General features: G+C 38.4%; 1 protein-coding gene across 4 annotated transcripts in view; it reads left to right on the top strand.

Annotated features, from left to right (window-relative positions):
- grin2bb (glutamate receptor, ionotropic, N-methyl D-aspartate 2B, genome duplicate b) overlaps positions 1–18,833 on the top strand; it is a 76,871-nt gene that overhangs the window by 19,153 nt on the left and 38,885 nt on the right. For all 4 annotated transcript variants that reach the window (XM_056732945.1, XM_056732935.1, XM_056732917.1 and 1 more), the window contains exon 4: positions 18,470–18,613. In XM_056732945.1, coding sequence (XP_056588923.1) covers positions 18,470–18,613 — 144 coding nt within the window. The remainder of the gene's footprint in view (positions 1–18,469; positions 18,614–18,833) is intronic.

Here is an 18,833-nt window from a genome sequence, read left to right as displayed (position 1 = left end):
CTTAGACTACTTTACTGTTTAATTGCTATTAACCTGCGATGAGACCAGGTTTATTTTAGGAAACACATTGCCTATTCTAGCTTTACGTGATTTGAGCTTTAAAGTTCGTCTTGCTTTCTTTGTGGGAACGTTGCCGTCATTATTGACGTAGCCTGTTAACTGTCACCTGTTCCACATACGGGACACCTAAGTTTGCGTCAATATTGTGCATGTAACTTCTAATCGAATCATGACGAACTATATATCATTGGAAAGGTCTAAGACTAGGGAGAGTAATAAATAATTTTTCATAAAGAGTGTGCTCAGATTTTTGTAATAATTTTGTGACCCGTATTTTTTTTAAGTATTTTTTAATAAAACAAAAACAAACTTTTTTTATTTATTTTTTCCAATAAACCTAACAACATACCTTAAATTATTTTTGGTGGTTGTGTGATTTTTTTTGCAATAATCAGCTACATTTCTTTTTTTAAACTTTACCAACCGTAAGTCTGTATTCCAAAGAATTCATGAGTTACCGCCATTTTAGTTCCAACATGCGTTTTCATGTGTATGCTCAAAAAGGGCTCCGACAGTTAACAAGTGTCCTCTGTACTTCCATTACAGTGTCTATCTGTATGTGATTTTTAAAAGAAAACAAAGGTACGTCTTCATTAGTGCTTAACATAATGTCAACATGGTCAAGTCCATTTCTTTCTCTTACAGCTGTAATTTAAATTTGTGCACATATGCTTCTGACGTCTCTCCTGCTCCGGCTAATAAACGCTCAGTACTGTACTGTTCAGCCAGCGAAATGAACAGTCTTTCCCACAAAAGCACATTCTGCATTTGGGAGATAGAAACGTCTCTATTGTTGACTGTGATTAGTCTGTCAATTAGATCCTCTCCATAAGCCCCCGGTGTTAAAGCATCATCATTGTTTCCCAGCTGTTCTAGTTGGGAGCAATGAGGCGTTTGTCACTAGTGAGTGGTGGCCAAAGGCCAAAATGAATGAGTTACTGCTTCACCCCTTAATTCTCACCCCGTGAAGTCAGTGTTGGGGCCGAGTGTTGACGTGCACATTGGGATGGTCGCTATGGAGCCAAGTCTAATCCTCAGACGGGCTGCTGGTGTTAGACTTGTTTGAGCTGTAAGTAAGAGTGCATGAGTACACAGATACACACAAACAAACAAGTGCACAGTCTCTCATGTTTGCTCGGCTATAGTGTTCCGCCGATCAGTTTTATGGAGATCAAAGACCTGAACTCTTATGAAATAAAACCTGCGACGCGCTTACAATGAGACTCAACAGAGCTTAATGTCCTGCCAGTCTCTCGGTTTCCTACACAATTTAGCATTCCTTAATTTATCCTTTTTCTCCTTCTGTGGCTTTTGTCACTGAGTTCTTTAGAGTCTCACGGCACCTTACAGCCCACATGAAAGAAAAAACAGTCAAAGTCAGAGGAGATAAAAGAGAACCAGGAATGGATCTGATTAGGAACGCTTCAAACAATTTTACATGAAGTTCGTTTTTCTTTTTGTTCTCGTTTCTTTTCTTGTTGTTTCTCTTCTTCTGTTTCTTAATGTGTTTATTTCCTTTCTTTTCATTTCTCTAGTAGTTTCTTCTCATTTCTTCTTCTCTTCTCATTTCTTCTTCTCTTCTCGTTTCTTCTCTTCTCTCGTTTCTCCTCTCCTCTCCTCTCCTCTCCTCTCCTCTCCTCTCCTCTCCTCTCCTCTCCTCTCTGGAATCTTTTATTCACCATATTATACAAATACACCATGGACGCATTGAAAATGCCGAAACTCTCCCTCTCAGTCTCTTCTCCTTTGCTTCGATCTTTCTTTTTTAATCATTTGGGGCTTCTTGATGTCACTTGGAAGTGCTTCGGTGTCGTCCTTTTGTGCGTGTGTGTGTGCAAGGATGTTCTTAGAGATCACAGGAGTCCAGAGTGTCTGAGAGATCAAAGGGGGAGAAATATGAAGACACCAGGCATGCCAGAGATCACAAGGTGTGCGCACGTGTGTGTCTTTTCAGCAATATATAGATCACTCAAGGATGTCAATGTGACAATCATTCTCGATTCACAAACCTGGATGTAGCTATGTGTGTTTGAGTGACCTGGTTTTGGAAGGGTCCTGTCAGTCTCTGACTCTGTTTGTTTGTGTTTGTTAGGGCACTAGAAGATCAAAGAGCTTCTGTCAAACCGTCTACGAGTGTGTGTACGTTTACATGTGTGTGTGTGAGCGTTTAGATCCATGCTCTTTTGTTCAGGGTGAGAGAGGCAGCTGCTTAATTGGACAGACAGTTCTCTCATCACACACACACACACACACTCACACACACATTATCAAGCAGTCTGCCACTGACAGAATAACACTTCACTTTTACCACCAGAGACACACACAATGACCACACAGCGTTTACAACATACCACTTAGTCCAGACAAACAGCACACTTAATAGCAATGAGCCCGAGGGATGCACACTTCGCCAATCAACGCACACACGCAAACGTTTACTTATCTAAATAAGGACATTCCACATAGACTTCTGATGTTTTATACACAGCTAAACAATATTCACATAACAAACACGTGGCCCAAACTTCAGATAGACCTCCGCGAAGAATTGATAACTGTTGAGTAATTTTAATTTAATACAATTAATATACATTTACATTTATGTATTCTGCAGATACTTTTATCCAAAGCGACTTACATTGCATTACACATTTGTTTCTGACTATGTGCAATCCCATGTGATCGAACCCATGACCTTGGCGTTGCTAGCGCCATGCTCTAACCACTGAGCCACGCGAAAGGAAATACCCAGTAAATGATTAATATAAAGTAATATTAATATAAATTAAATAAAGAATTTGTAATATTATAACCAAACACAGATCAAAAGTTAACTTCGGCCCAAGCGTGTGGGTTTGATCAAATCGTCTATAACATAATCCTAACCCACATTCGAACTCACAAAGATAATATTTTGCTATTTTTTTACTATTTTTGGTTTTGTGTTTTTACAAATGAGGGTGTCCTCAAAGAGAGGTTTTGCTTACTTTTGGGGACAAAATATAGCTAAGAATGCACACACACACACAAATAAGTTATATAGAAAGCTATGAGAAGCCATGCATGACAACAATTTTATAAGGCACAATATAAAGCATGTGGCTTTTATAATTATTATAACAATTATTGGAGCAATATGATGTTAGATTTATTAAAAACGATAACATTTTTGGTTGAACATAAACAAAAACCAGTAAGTATATGTAGTACTGTAGACTTTTTTGGATGACACAATCAAAGCTGGTTTAACTCTGGTCCAAAAGAACTGCCTGTTTCATTACACGAATGATTGAACAAAATACCATCAACAGAATATTTATTAGAGATTTAATATGTAAAACAATCTGTAACATTGAATTATGTATGTAAGATTTAAAAAAGAAAAATAAAGAAAAAACTGAAACCCGAAATACTTCTGGACCGGTGTTTACATCTTGCGAAGTGGTCTTTAAATTGAGTGTCTGATTTGCATTGGTTAGCTTATAATAATGATTTAAAAATTGAGTTGAAAGTTAGGGATTTAATGAAATAGTTCCTTAAATAGCACCACACATTTTTAAATAGCCTGAAGGAGAGATTTCATTTTTTTTATAGACTTGGTGACCGAATGTAGAATAATGTAGTGCCTGACGTGTGGTGTGTACTGTATAAGCTATTTAAAACTGTTTTGAGCGTGGCTTATGCAATTAGGTGTCCGCGTCATAAATATCTGTTTTAAGTGATCTTCAAATCATGTGTATTAACCCGGATTTCATTTATTAATCCACCACCTGCACTCTAAGCACCACCATACGAATCTGTCTGTGTGCGTTTGATGTCTCAGAGCTGTGATTGACAGCGATGTTGTAAAGACGTACTCCCCACAGTTCCCTCGCACACTCTCACACAAACACACACTTGTATTGGGACGTTAGACGTGAGAACTGGGCATCTTGTTGCCTGTGAAATAGTGGGTATGACACATAACATATCCACATCTCAGCTGTTGTTTTGATAGCGGCGCTGTTCATTCTGAAGCATTTTCATATTTGCGCGCACGTACTGTATGTGATAATGTGCGGATGTGAAGTTATTAAAAATGAATGCATTCAGATTTATTGCTTTTGTCATCCCAATGCTGATAACATGCGGTCATGCCAGCACAGCACTAATACACAGGCCATAAATATGTAATACCCATACTGCCGTCGTCTACTCAGCAACACGCGTGTGCTGTATGGAAATGCTAGTCATTTCAGCAGTAATGTACTGTATTGTAATCTATTGTTCCTAAAGCAAGTGCCTTAGCGAGGGAATGTACATATTTTTTTGATACCACGGTGCGAATGATTCAGGTCTTCGGTTTCTTTTTCATCCTTTTGATTCAACATGTTTTTATTTTTCTGTGTGTTTGTCACTTCGGCTTTGTGGGTGTGTGTGTGTGTGTGTGTGCATGTTTGTGTTACAGATTGTGTTTGTATCTGCGAGTGTGTGGGGAGTATTTTTTCACTCTAATGGCATCTTTAGCTAGAACGTAACGATGGAAACCACGTTGCCACGGAAACACTGCATGTCTCTTTGAATTAGAAATCTCTCCATATACACACCCTCTCTCTCTCTCTCTATGTTACTGTTACTGACAGTGCAGCTGTCCCTAGTCAGGAAGAGCAGAAAGATATTCAAATTCAAACAAAAATATATAGTGCTAAAAGAGAGAGAGAGCGAGGGAGAAAGGAAGCGAGATGGACTTTCTTGAAGGGAAAGTTAAAGAAATAATTACCTCCCTCCAAAAAAAAGGGAGAGAAACTGAAGTCTAGAGATAAGGAGAGTAGCGGAGGATAACAGCTGTAAGACGAGGGTTAGTGAAGAGAGAGAGAGAGAGAGAGAGAGAGAGAGCGAGAGAGAGCTTATGTTTTAAATGCTTTGGGCTTTAAGTAACATCGTACAACCAGTTTGACTAAATTCTGAATTAACGCTTTTGTTTAGTACTACTAATAAAGGAATGCATTTTATTTGTGGAAACACTAAAGGATAAAGTTGTTGTGAACCAACAACAGACATTAGACACAATGTAACATTATAAAAGATCCTGTAAAAAATGAACATTTTTGGGCGTTTTTCTGTACTCTGACAGTTTTAACCTTTTTTTTTTACGTTAAATCTATAAAAGAACGTAAAATTCCATACAATTACAGTTTTAACATTGATATTATTGTTTAAATGTATTTTTTTAAATTTGCTGCATTATATGTTTAAGTACAATTAAATTGGCTTTAATGTTCGGTTAGAAAATTGGGTTAGGTTGAAATTGCTTCTTTTGACGATTTAAAGTAATGTCAAAACATAATAGTAGTAAAATAATTTGTTAAATTAGTAAATTAAAATAATGGGATATATATCAATGAAAATATATCAAATATATACATTGCACGTATTTTATTTTTACCAAACATTTTAATTGTGCTTTTTAGCTCGTCTTATTTCAGCAGGTAGACATTTTTCACATCTTTGGAGCATAAAGGCTAAAAGCAGGTTCTTTTGATCCCTTGATGGCTTGCATAACAATATTGAAAAAACATATGATTCAAAATTCAGTTAGTAATTCAATGCCTTATAAAGGAGCCAATAAAGGACACTTTAAATCCTCATTTATCAGCAGCCAATGCAAATGAATTCAAACAGGTGTCATGTTTTATCTAATGTGTACTGCAGCGAGAAAGAGAAAAGGATAGAGAGAGAGGAAACTTGGGCGGAAGAGGGTGTAGTGAGAAGGTGGAGAATGAGGGGGAGGAATAGCAAGCAAGTGACAGGGAAAGGGATGACGGAAGCGAGATAAATCGAGGAGGAGAACTTGGGAGGTGGAGGAAGATTTGTGTGAAAGCGCTGCCAAAGATGGAGAATTCAGCAAAAGCGAGTTGTCATGAAAGAGGGAAAAGCAGAAGAAATGGGCTTGGCCAATGATTAAATGGGAAGAAGAGGAAGAGATGAAGATGCTTGAGATGAGGAAACAAGAGAGAGCGAGAGAGATGGGGGGAATGTAGAACAGTCAACAAATACAGTGTCGGGGTTATGAACCGAATAGCTAGTTTTGCATGGCACTTGACTCTCACTGAACACATGCGCACATGGGTGCACAGTCTCCCTCATGTGACACGCTCATAACAGAAAGAAACATTCTGACTCATGCACTCGCTTCATAAATTAGAGGCATTTTTCAATATTCGGGCTCGGCGTTCTATAAAGCTCATATTCATTCCTCTAATGAAGCCTAATGAAAGCGTCTCCTTCAGTAGCAAGCACCAAAGATCACAACAGAACAGCCTGTTCTCCAAAGCCACCGTGCGTGTACGCGTACACGTAAAACACCTCGGTAAACAGAACTCTGTGGTTTGCTGGCATGCATTTTGCTGAAAAGCTAAATTTTGTGATTAGCATGAGAAAACCGCTTAAAATCATTTCTATTGATGAAATCCAGTTGTGGTGGCTGAGCCATAGATTTCCATTTTAAGTGCATGAATGTTAAAAGGATGGTCCATTCAAAAATGAAAAATCTGTCATAATTTATTCCCTCCTGATTTGTTCAAAGCCTTTCTCTCTTCTGCAGAAAACAAAAGAAGACATTTTGAGATATGTCTCATACTATGAACGTCAAAGGGAGGGCATTGTTGTTTGGCTATCATTGTGCTTCAAATATGTTCTTTTGTGTTCTGCACAAGAAATAAAATCATAGAGGTTTGAAATGACATGTGGGGGAATAAATGATAAAAGATTTTCATTTTTCGTTGAACTATCCCTTCAATGCGTAACTTGTTTTTGTGAATTTCCTATGTGCCTGAATGAACATCTCTAAATCAGTTTGCCTCAAAATCGTCAAAATCAGTCAAAACATTCAAAATCGCACATGTGTGTGCAGCTTTAAGACTTTATCTTATACACCTCAGAAGACACACCCACCCTACTACTCAAAACGCACACTCGCACCTTTCCGTTCTTCCCTCTTTCTCTCATCTTGCCTTCAGTCTTGACTCTTCCCGCTCTTTCCAATTTTCTCGCCGTTCCTCTCTGTTTCCCTTCACCACCTTGAGATTATTTAGGCAGACTAAAGACCCTCGATACATACTAATGCACATCTCGCGCGCACACCCACGTCCCGGCGCCTCTGATAAAGATCACGCGCTGAGATTTCAGCAGAGAATTCTGTATGCGCGTGTATTCCGGCTCCTCCACGAGGCTTACATGTGTCAATAAGTGACTAATTGCCTTTATCCTCTGTTTTACTAATGAGTTCTATTAACTGAAAAGAGCCGAGAATTTAATTACCATACGGGGTCGAAGGATATGAAAAATATAAACTGCGCCTTCGTAACGGGCCTCTTTTCTCTCTCCTTTCGGTCTTCTTTTTCGTTTATCGTCTTGTTTTTATTCTGTCGCTCCTATCCATTCATAGTAGCGTACGACTGAAACGCTTAACGTTTTGATGCAGATCAACAACATGAGATTCAATGAGACCCAAACTTTCCTTCACAGCATCCGAATGGATACATTTGATCAGAGCGGCTTGAAGCCTTTTGTGATAAGAGTACGTGTAAACTGAATTTTAAGGAGCGAGATCCGTTTCGGTTTCAAATTCGTTGGAAGAACATAAAAGAAATAAAACATTCTCGGTTCGAAGAAAAACACATTAAATACTTCATTCCTTCATACCTTGTTTCACAGCTGATGGCGTCACAAGAGTCGGTGCTTAGGCGTTCATGTTTTGGCGTTCATTATTAGGGTGTTAAGTTTCCGCTTTGGAAGACAGTGGTTCGCTCGTCCGCAAGTTCGTGCATTTCCGCGGGTCTTTTTAATATGAAGCATTTAGCGCGTACGGTGCACGCATGTCTTAGGATGATGAAGTGTTCCGAGTTGGAGTTTGTGTTTGTGTGTGTCTATGGAAGATGAAGTGTTTTCTGTCCCCCCTGTTATTACAGTCTATTTCAGTCTGACAGAGCCTCGTACATCTATGTCACAACGAGGGAGAACGAATGTGTTTGTGCGCGTTTGTATGTGTACGGACCCGAGTGTTTCTCTGATGAGGTGACTCATGTCTGTTGGGTTTTTATTGTGTGTGAGTTCCTTCCGGTTACGACTGTCTTTCGTTAGCGTGTCTAATATGATGCTCTGAATTTATCTCTCGGCCTAGGAAACCCTTCTGGCCCTGTTTTTTGTAGGTATAAAAAGCGAGCCTTTAAATGTTTATATAAGAGCGTGTAATGTTTTGCCTAGTTTATGTAAATGTGTCAAGCGTCTCGCGTGAAGTCGTGGTGCGGAATGCAGCCGCCACACGCTTTGCTTGTGTAGAAGCTGGCAAGAGCGATTTGCATAACGGCATTCGCATGTGTTTAAAGCCGAGGTCAGGAACGCTAGCCCTAAGGGTTGTTTATGCGCGGCTGACAGTTCCACTAGGAATTTGAGTTTTAGACTATGTGTAAACCGGTGATCTTAGATGCTTGTGGCCATTGCGCATATTTTGTTGCTTTTCTGTTTATACAGATGAATCAATAGCATAGCAAAGCAAGAAATAAATAGAATGTGAATTGAAGGGTTTTACTTCAGATAAGACATTAAGCCGAGGTCCTGACTCTCTGTTGTTTTTAAAAAAGGATGTCCTTTGAATAAATGTAGGGGTGTTACCCGGGCATCCTGGCCAAAATTCGCCCATTTGCCTCTATACATCATGGCCTCCTAATCATCTCTATGTGTACTAATTGGCTTTGTAATTCTGTCTCCTCTCCACCAATAAGCTGGTGTGTGGTGTGCGTTCTGGCGCAATATGGCTGCCGTCGCATCAGCCAGGTGGATGCTGAACATTGGTGGTGCTTGAGGAGATCCCCCCTTCCATGTAAAGCGCTTTGAGAACCCAGAAAAGCGCTATATAAATGTAACTAATGATTAGTTCAAACTGTCAAATAGAGATATCAAATAATAGAAATTTTGTCATTCGTATACAGTGGACAGTGTGGGATTTGTCCTTACAGTATATTACTGTTAGTGACATGAATGAAGAGATTTGGGGTTTCAATTATTCATACTTCATTTCCTGCCGACCGCATTAATAGTGAATCTCTGTGCCAGAAAAGATCTTGGCGTGTTAGAATTGTTAGTTGCGCAAATTTTGAATGTTCATTATCGCGCTTGAGTTATTAGTGCGGCCTATAATTATATTGGACAACAAAGTCTCTGGTTTAAATACAAAAATAAATGGGTGGTAATTTTTGGAACATTACACATTCGAAGTAAAAGATTAAATAGTTGAAATTTGGCCATGGGAAGGGAATTAGAGAGATGGGTTTTTTCGTAGTGGAAGGGAAAGCAATGTATTCTCTTTTCACGACACGCCAAGCATACTTAGCGAGCCAAGAGGAACTTATCTACAACATCTTTGAGATGAAGGAGGTCTCATTAAATTCAGCGGCAGTGACTCCTCTTGGTCTGCTTCTATTGCTCTGAGGATGGGCAAACAGGGTTGAGACCTCATTCCTTAACTTACAGAGAACAAGCAGCGACTGAAACCATACACATCATTGTTCCAATGTGAATGTGGGGACTAGGGATGGATGTCAGTTCACGATTTAATTTTATTTGACTGATATTGTTTCAATTTAATTTGAAGCTATACGGGAAACATCAATTTACAAATGCTGTTTAGAAAAAATATATAAAAAAATCTCAGCACATTGTCCTGTACTGTACTTGTACTGTGGAGCATCCGTCATGAAATATTTAATCAACAAGTTCACCTGTTGTGTCTTCATGAAAAAGTAAATAAATCCAATGAACAATTAATGGATTTTTTTTGCCCATGCCTAATTGAGTCAGCATTTTCACAAATTAGCACCGTTAAAATGCATTTCACAACCCATTAAAATTTTACTGTATATTGAGACTAATTTCTGATTAATAAAGGATTTTCAACATTACGTTATAGGACTTGATTAATTTGTGAAAGTGAGTTTTCGAGGGAAGGGGTCAAAGGTCAAGTGTGTAATTTTTTGGAGGATCTATTGACAGAAATGCAATATTATACACATAACACAATGAATTGCATATCAGTTGTATTGAATTACAATTCAACAGTTATTAATTCTTTACGAAAGTCTACTGGAAATTAATTTTGGGCCACATAATGTTCGTTCATGTTGTACTGACAATCCAGAGCAACCTGCCATCTCTTTTTCGAAAACAAGGATAATGTGATAGAGTGTTTTATTAAGAAGTAATCATAGGAGGGTTAAAAGGTCTCAAAATTAACAATCACAGACCATCACTGTGCTTTTACACCGTTACTGTTGTTGGAGTTTGATGGAGGTGGTTATTTGTATACAGTATATTTGTCTATATTTTCATAATATTTGCATATATGTCTGTGTTATATCATAGGTACTTGCACGAATCTCCATAACACGTGAACAGAGTAAGATGCCCCCAACCTCTTACACATCATCTCCTGTTAGACATTGGGTCATTAATGACACACCGTGAAAGTGAGAAATTGAATCCAAAACTGCACATAATAACATGTTCTTGGAGTTGTAGTACATGTCGTAGCACGTCTATACAACAAACCGTGTTCACGTCACTCTTGTGGAACTGATTACAAATGTTCCTCCCTGCCATTTACTGCAGAGGAAGACGAAAGAAATCGCTTAGTTGTTCCCACAAAACAATTGCTTCTGTCGGAGGAGTCGGAGAAATGATGAGGGGTTTGGAGTGAATTTGTTATCGGCTTCGTCACGGAAAAAGACGTAAAGTAGAGAAAAGAGCAGATGAAGTCCGAGTTAAAAGACAACAGGGAGACGGACTGACACTGCCGGTGACAAGGAGAATAAGACATGATAGGCCTGAGACGGATAATGGAGGAGAAAGTTTCAACAATTAATGAGCCTGATAGCAAGTCTCATTTTCTCCAGGAGAAAAACAGCGCGAATGAAGCATCAGAGAAGAGAGGAGGGAGCGAAAGCCTTTGCTCTCCTTTCCCTCCGAGGGGCCCGCAGGCAGGAAAACTTGAAAAAGAGGGAGAAAATGGAAATAAAATGAGGTCATTGTGTTTCTGACATAGAAACTTAGGCCATCGCCTGTGGCTATTACATGTGCGTTATCTTATTAAGTTGTTTGCAACACTTAGCATCCACGAGTGTTGTTCTGATGCGCCGACTAATAAAATCGTCGTTTCCGTTACATCCCGCACACGACCAGACTGTTAAATCCATCAAAAAGGCTTTGCGATCAACAGACTATGTTTTGGCTTGTACGTGGGATACGGTGTTCGGCGCATCGCCGTGCAATGTGCATTAGTGTATCATCCAAATTTGCTTAGAGCGACTGAAGTAAATGCTATGAGAGTTCAGAGACGTTTTTACGGTACTGTTTACCTCCTCGATGTTGATTAGCACAGGCGGGCAGATGCACCGTGGGCTCTCGGCACTGTTGAGAGATGTCTAGACGTCACTCACACCTATGGCTGATTTCGTTCTCGCTTATCCTCGATTTCTAGGCCACGGGAAAAAAGACGAGGGTGGGAGATGCACCGGGGGAGAATAATAGGAATTATCTCTGCTGGACGGAAATAGCCCCGCGTTTCAATCAAAGACGGGCTTTTTATAAAAATTAGATTTAAGAGCGGGGGCCTGGGGGGTTGGGTTGGGAGGTGTATAATGGGAATTAAGGTTGTTTCACGTTAATTACGCGTCATACGTGACATGTAATTAATTCAGTATGGGTTTGATTAGAGATTGAGGCCCCTTAACAAAGATTTGATGATTGTGCACAATGTGTTGAGGATCCGGCGTAATGAAAATAATTATTTCTGTGGAGATAAAAGGAAACAGAGGTGTAGTTTAATAAACACAGTGGGCAGGCAGGAGATGTCATTGGCCGGCATGCGAACGTCTATACGAGTTCAATTTAAAAGGTTTTGATTTGAGATTCCAGTGATTGGAAAACTCATGAGTACTAGGATTCAGTTACAGAATTGTGTTTATTTGAAACAGGGCAACGGCTGCTCGAAAAATTGGTCTTAATGAACAACTGGATGTTTGGAGGAGCCTATTGATCGTGTATGGTCTGGGGAAATAAGGTGTTTTTAAATAAGATAAAGGAGGAATGGCTTTACTTGTGTAACCGCATGTGTTTTACAGTGGTTTTGTGCGAATGCTTTATAAAAAGCCATAACGTGCATTCGGCCAGTTATCCCGAAATAAACCCAGACAGGGTGATGGGGCGTTGATGGGTGTACTTTGTGATGATAATTTCTGTACATTATCCAGCTACTTACAATGAAAATATTGAATCAAAATGTTGATTTGAGTTTCAGTTATTATATTAATTGTGACTGACGGAACACATGTAGGAGATTAGTAGACGGGCAATGGTCAAAAATACAGTTGTAATACAATGAAATAATTGAACTCCGTTGATGATGTTTGTGTGTGTGTTTATGCAATGCCTAAAAAAAGGTTGTTGTTGTGTAATACTGATTCAAACTAAAGACAGGCAACCAACCATCCTTTGGTCTTAAGGTCAGTTCACACCAAGAACAACAACTACTGTCTATTTAGAATGAATATATAGTGTTATGTTTATTCTATGCTTGCGTGCTGCATTTTCACATTTGAAATGTGTTAGCCCTTTTAAATTTGACTGGATTTTGATTGACTATGGATGTTGTTTTGTTCATTTCCTAGAAAACAAACTACTGTGAATATGATCTTAATGTTATCGTTCCTCTCTATCGTTATCATTATAGTTGCGATGTGGACTTTGATATTATCTTAAGATATAAATGATTTTCTGAACTTGAATTGGTCAAATGACAGAGGCTAAAATGAATATTATTGTTTGTTTTAGATGTAATGCAATGTGTATAAACGCAATTTTTATACACGATTTCAGCCTCTCTGAGTAGATAATTTTTTACAAAGCTCGTCGCTCTGAAAAGTGAGGTCTGCTATGATTGGCCAGTTAACTAGTTCATAGTGATTGGTTGAATATTGCAAGAGTATGATGGAAGTGTAACGCCAGTTACATCAGTTTCCAAAGCAATTGTACTGACTGGTACGCCAACCTTACTTGCGTTTACACTTGGGCGGTCTTGGTCAAATCAAACCACATACTTACGTAGATTTGTGGGGGTGTGGTTACACAAGGCATTTCAGGCAGGTTTGGGTGAGCATTTAGCTTTCAGATAGAGTGCATTATCTATGATGGAAGTTCTGGGTTAAGTTAACCCATTGTTGGGTCAAATATATACATTTTTGGGGTTAATTTAACCCAATGACAAGGTTTGTGTCTTTTTGGCCCAACACTGGTTGAAAATAACCCATCATCTTTTACAGTGAATATACACTTTAAAAAGTGCTGGGTTGTTTTTTGACCCCTGTTGGGTAAATATTGAACTGCTGGGTTAAAAATTGGTTTTTAGCATACTGGTGGGTTCTTTTCCCAACCATGGGTGGCCTGTCCAGTGTTTACCCAGCATGGGTCCATAACAACCCAGCACTTTTTAGAGTGTAGTCATAGTTATCATGTTTTTGTGTGAAATGGCTTTAAGACCAATTCCTACCATCATTGTTTCTTTTTTTAGAGTGACATTAAAAGAAATACTGCGTTGATATCACAGATATAGTTTCACCAACTCTATTAAAGGAATGTCTTAATTATGTGACACATTTCACAATGGGAGAAGATTGAAAGAGGTGAACTGTGACTGCCCACCACTCCTTTAATCCTCCGACCGCTCCGTCTGTTATGAGTAAGACTCCCCTCTCGCTCTTCCTCTGTGTCTCGTGCCTCCCTCTCTCTCTTCCATTTGTTCTCTAAAACCCTTAGCTTGACTTATGAGTCATCACATTGTACAGGGCACAACCCAAGCGTTGCTCTTTAGAACTGTATAACAGTTCTAACATTTCTGTTGCTGGATCTGCTGGATCTATGATGATTATATAACATTTAAGGCCAGTTCATGCACTGAAAGTTTTAAAATCGTTTTAAATGTAAAAGGATGTCATCATTTTTCACTCAAAACCTGTATATGACTCTTCTGTGAAACACAAAAGAAGATATATTGAGAAATGTGGTTTTGTGTTGATATAATGGAATACAATGGGGGTCAATGTTGATTGCTTATCAACATTGATCAATATATCTTATTTTTTGTTCTGCAGAAGAAAGAAATACAAACAGGTTTGCAACGACATCAGGGTGTAAATGAAGAAAGAATTTTCATTCTTGGATAAACAAGGGATTCCTCTTTACAGAACTTTACATTGACTTTATTTTGTTTTGTATATAATTCCAATTTAACTGTTTATCTGCGCATTTTCGCGTTGATCATAAGCGGATCTGCTTTTAATTTAGAATTTGCTTTTTCTTGTAGTTTGATTGCCGCCATTCGTGTTAAAGAGATACGTCACCCAAAAATTACCTAAAATTCTGTCATCATTTACTCACCTTCGAGTTATTCCAAATGTGTATAAATTTGTGTGTCTTGATGAACACAGAGAAAGATATTTGTAATAATGCTTATAACCAAACAGATCTTAACACCCATTGACTCCCAAAGTAGGAAAAACACAATGGTTGTCAAAAGTGCCCCAGAAATGTTTGCTGTCCTACATTCTTCAAAATGTCTTCTTTTGGGTTCAACAGAACAAAAAAAATATGATAAAGTAATTTTTCCCATGGTAGTCAATCTGTGTTGAGATATGTGGTTATAAGCATTATTCAAAAGATCTTTCTCTGTGTTCATCAGAACAAAGACATGTTTACAGATTTGGAACAACTCCAAGCTGGGTTAATGCTGACTTTTAATTTTTGGGTGAAGTGACCATCTTCAGAGCAAGTGTCCCTCTATCTTTACGCGACTCAGCACAAGCTCCATTTAGTTGTGCTAATCCTACTGCTGTTCTGAAGGGTTGAATCTAAACTGTCTCCTCAGTGCTGTTATAAGAAAGATGTGCTGTCTTCAGCTACTAAAGTGACGGTACATCAACTTTGCCCAGAAGTTGCTATGACGGCAAATCAAAAATTTTGGACTTAAGTCTCATCGTCTCACTTTCTCTCCTCTTTCATCTCTCTCTCTGTTTTATTTCCATTAATTTCATCTTTTTTTCATGATGTAAATGTACCTCTCAGTATACGTAACGACATAGAATTTTGACTGCAGTTGTGACGTCCTTATTTTCTCTAATAATTATTCTTCAATTTTATTAGTAATATTTTTTTTACATTTTAATACTTGATTGTGACGAGGCGAACTTAAATCCAAGCTTTTTAATGCATGTTTCAGGAGACATGCCTTCGAGTAGTATTTTTCTTTAATATATGATGTCTGCAGTGGACAGATTTGAACAATTCGGAGAATGATGAAACATCGAAAGCGCCATGGGCGATACCACCCTTACTCATAATTCTGTGTGACGGTTCTCTGTACATGTCATTGTGTTTTTATTCATGACATCTTAAAATTTTACATGGTTGACAAAGCAGGTGATGCATCAAGTAAATCTGGAGTAGGCCTATTTGCTTTTACCTTAACCGAAATGATTATTTTTACGTGATAAAGGAAACATCGAAACACGTTAAAACCGGAAATCCCTCCTGTGAAATGCTTTTTATTTGCCCTCACCCTGCCGCTTGATCCATCACAGCTGATCAGTTGATGAATAATTTGAATTTCCTCGCATGCTCTCCTAAACACACACGATTCTCCTTTTCCAAATCTCTCGCCTTTCTTTCGTAATGACACGCTGTTCTGGTGCGGAGTCGCTGATGGCAAGAGCTCAGCTGTTATACCCCCCGAGCAGTCAAGAGCTGGCGGTGAAACTTATTTTATGTTACGACCTCAGCATCGAATTTTAAAGATACTTCCTTTATAAACTGCCTTGCAGGACACTAGTCTCCATTATTGGAGAGCGAAGAGTAATGTAAGGTCTGGATTAGATCCCTGCCGCTCGTTTGGGCCGTATCGAGTACTGGCTTGGCTAAATGGAGGGTTTGCTAATTCACTTCCATTGTGAGGCGCGTGTGTCTGTGATAGGTTTGACATGGTGCCGTGAGGAGACGCAATGAGGGGTCGATGGGAAGAAATCAGCATCAAGGTATCAAAAAACTAAATGGTATCAAACCCAACTGTTGGGTTAAATAAACTAAAATGTCAATTTGTTAAAAAGGTCTATTTGACCCAACCATGGGTTGAAACAAGATGACAATTTTAAAGCACATTTCCAAATGCTGTCGACATTGAATTTCAAAACAATAGGCATGAATAGGGAGTCTGTCCCTGCTAACAGCTTCTGTTCCTATGGGACGAGATGAAAACCATAGTCTGAGCCTATTTCAAATATCTGCAAGGAGACAATTTAAGAGAAATGGCCAGTATTACTATTTTATTTTTAATTACCTGCTTTTTTTCACGTATCACTGTATCACCACATATTCCTTTTGCATCTTGTGCTAAATTAAGTTTGTCCAAATAACTTGCTCGGCCTATTTTTTGTTCATATTTTTAGATCTCTGTTATTTTAAGAGTGCAACACTGTTATAAAAGTCTTCAGTGGGTTAGCACTGGAGATTATACTGCAAGTTAAAAAAATATTTTGGTTTAAATTGGAGAGATATTATTGAACGATTTCTTTTTTTTTGCTCTAGCCTTTAAATGACAGAAAGGCTCTTCACATCTCTGGTCTGCTGTGCTCGTGAATCCTTAATCATTTCATTTTTTGTTTGAGTATATACATAGACGGTTTCTGTGCGTCTTACAGAATTATGTAACCCAAAAATGAAAATGATTTTTTTCCTTATAAACAAGTCAAATACATTGAGATCACATATTGTCGCTGTCCTTACGAAACCTCAGATGTGACTCAATAGTGTGTTGTCAAAGTTGTCAAGCACTTTTTCATTTTTTCATTGGTCAGATGTTTTCAAAACCCAATGACAAACTAAGGGTGGCTAAAAGTAATAATTTATGGCAAAAAATAAAATTCACAGAATACGGAGATACAAGGTTTGAGAAGGACATCAGCGATATGTATGTTTTTGCAATAGCCTAGTATGCTGTATTTTGTTCATAGGGAGATTTTTTTCCCTCACTTCATTTATATTTGGTCACTTTATGTTTACATAGGTTCCAAAATTAAGAAGCTCCAGTTATCCATAGTGCTTTAATAAATGTGTTCTGATATTTTTTTTAAAGCTGATTTTGTGATATTGAAACCCAGGTGAGCTCCATATTCAGATACAGTGATAACTAAATGACCACAAAAGAATATTTGTTTTCTTACTCACCTTTCGTTTGCTTCAGAAAACACTTTTGAATAACTTTAATTATTTATATATGTGCTTTTTGCAGCTTAGGCAAGTTGGTCTCTTTGTTCATAAAGTGATGGATTTTGAAAAAAAAACTGAATGAAGTCATAAATTTGTGACTAAATTATGAGAACATTTTCTTTTTGTGTGAAACATTACCTTGAAAGTAAAAACGTGCATTTTATTTTCTGCGTTTATTCGCCTTTGAATATGAAGTAGAAACTCTCCAAAAAGGCAGATTTGAAAAGAAATATGATGGCCTCATAACCTCATTAGGGGCCCTCATAAGATTGGCTACGGGGGCGTCCCAAATGCCAGTGGTCCACCATCCACCCCCCCTCACACCCACACTCGTCAGTGTTGTTACCTCATTAAAGCCGAATCAAGGTAACTGATCGGCCCATCGCGGACCTCAAGGGAGTGGCTTTGATGTTGAGTGGAGCGTGGAGACCTGAGAGAGAGAGAGAGAGAGGGCAAGATTTCGCCATGCTGCATGACTAACATGGCAAACACCCACGACCGACTTCATACATGAATACACAAATACACAACAATAATTTACACGGCTGTACAGATCCATACATCAATGTACTGTATGGGCATCCATGTGACCACATATTCATATGTGCGTGACATCACATTTTCTTGGCTTTTTTTTGGATAGTAATAGCCTTGATTTATACACTGCATTAGATGAAGAATTATGCATTTGCAATATATTTATACATATCATTTATCTCCGATGCATTGCTATTATTTCTGTTTGACATTTAAACAGCAAGAGATGTAGCATTTGTTTTAGAAGTGAAGTGGCCATTTAGATGTAAAGGGGGCAATCTGGGTCTCGTTCATATTCTTTGATGCCGCTGATGTTAGATCTGATGTACCGCGCTGCTCCTGGGCTTGATTCTTTTCTCTCATGGATAAGAAGTTGCCTGATCAATCATTCTCTTTCAGTCTCTCTAGGTATCATATGTGCATTTAAAATCTCAACTATATAACAGTGCTCTGCATGTTCTTTTGTAACAGGATTTGCTTGATTCTTCTGTGTTCTCAAACATCTCTTTGTCTTTGTTTTTTTCAGGATGACCATTCCATGTTCTTCCAGTTTGGTCCTTCTATAGAGCAGCAAGCCTCTGTTATACTTAACATAATGGAAGAGTATGATTGGTACATATTCTCCATCGTCACCACTTACTACCCTGGATACCAGGACTTTGTCAACCGGGTAAGAAATTTTGGTTTAAGTTTTTAAATTGGTTCATATGAACACTTTCTGATAGCTTGGTCCGTTAGTGGAGAAAGATAGTGGCCCAATAATGTAAATGTCTTATCAGACATTAAGAGATTAAGTATTATTTATGTCTAATGATGTAAATAATTACATATGCACCAATATGTCAGCAAATAATCGTTATCAACAACCGATAATCAGGGCTTATATATAT

Source organism: Triplophysa dalaica, chromosome 2 (genome assembly GCF_015846415.1).
Source record: "Triplophysa dalaica isolate WHDGS20190420 chromosome 2, ASM1584641v1, whole genome shotgun sequence".
Lineage (NCBI taxonomy): Eukaryota > Metazoa > Chordata > Actinopteri > Cypriniformes > Nemacheilidae > Triplophysa > Triplophysa dalaica.
The sequence above is the reverse complement of the archived record's forward strand: the minus strand, read 5'-3'. Positions and strand labels throughout refer to the sequence as shown.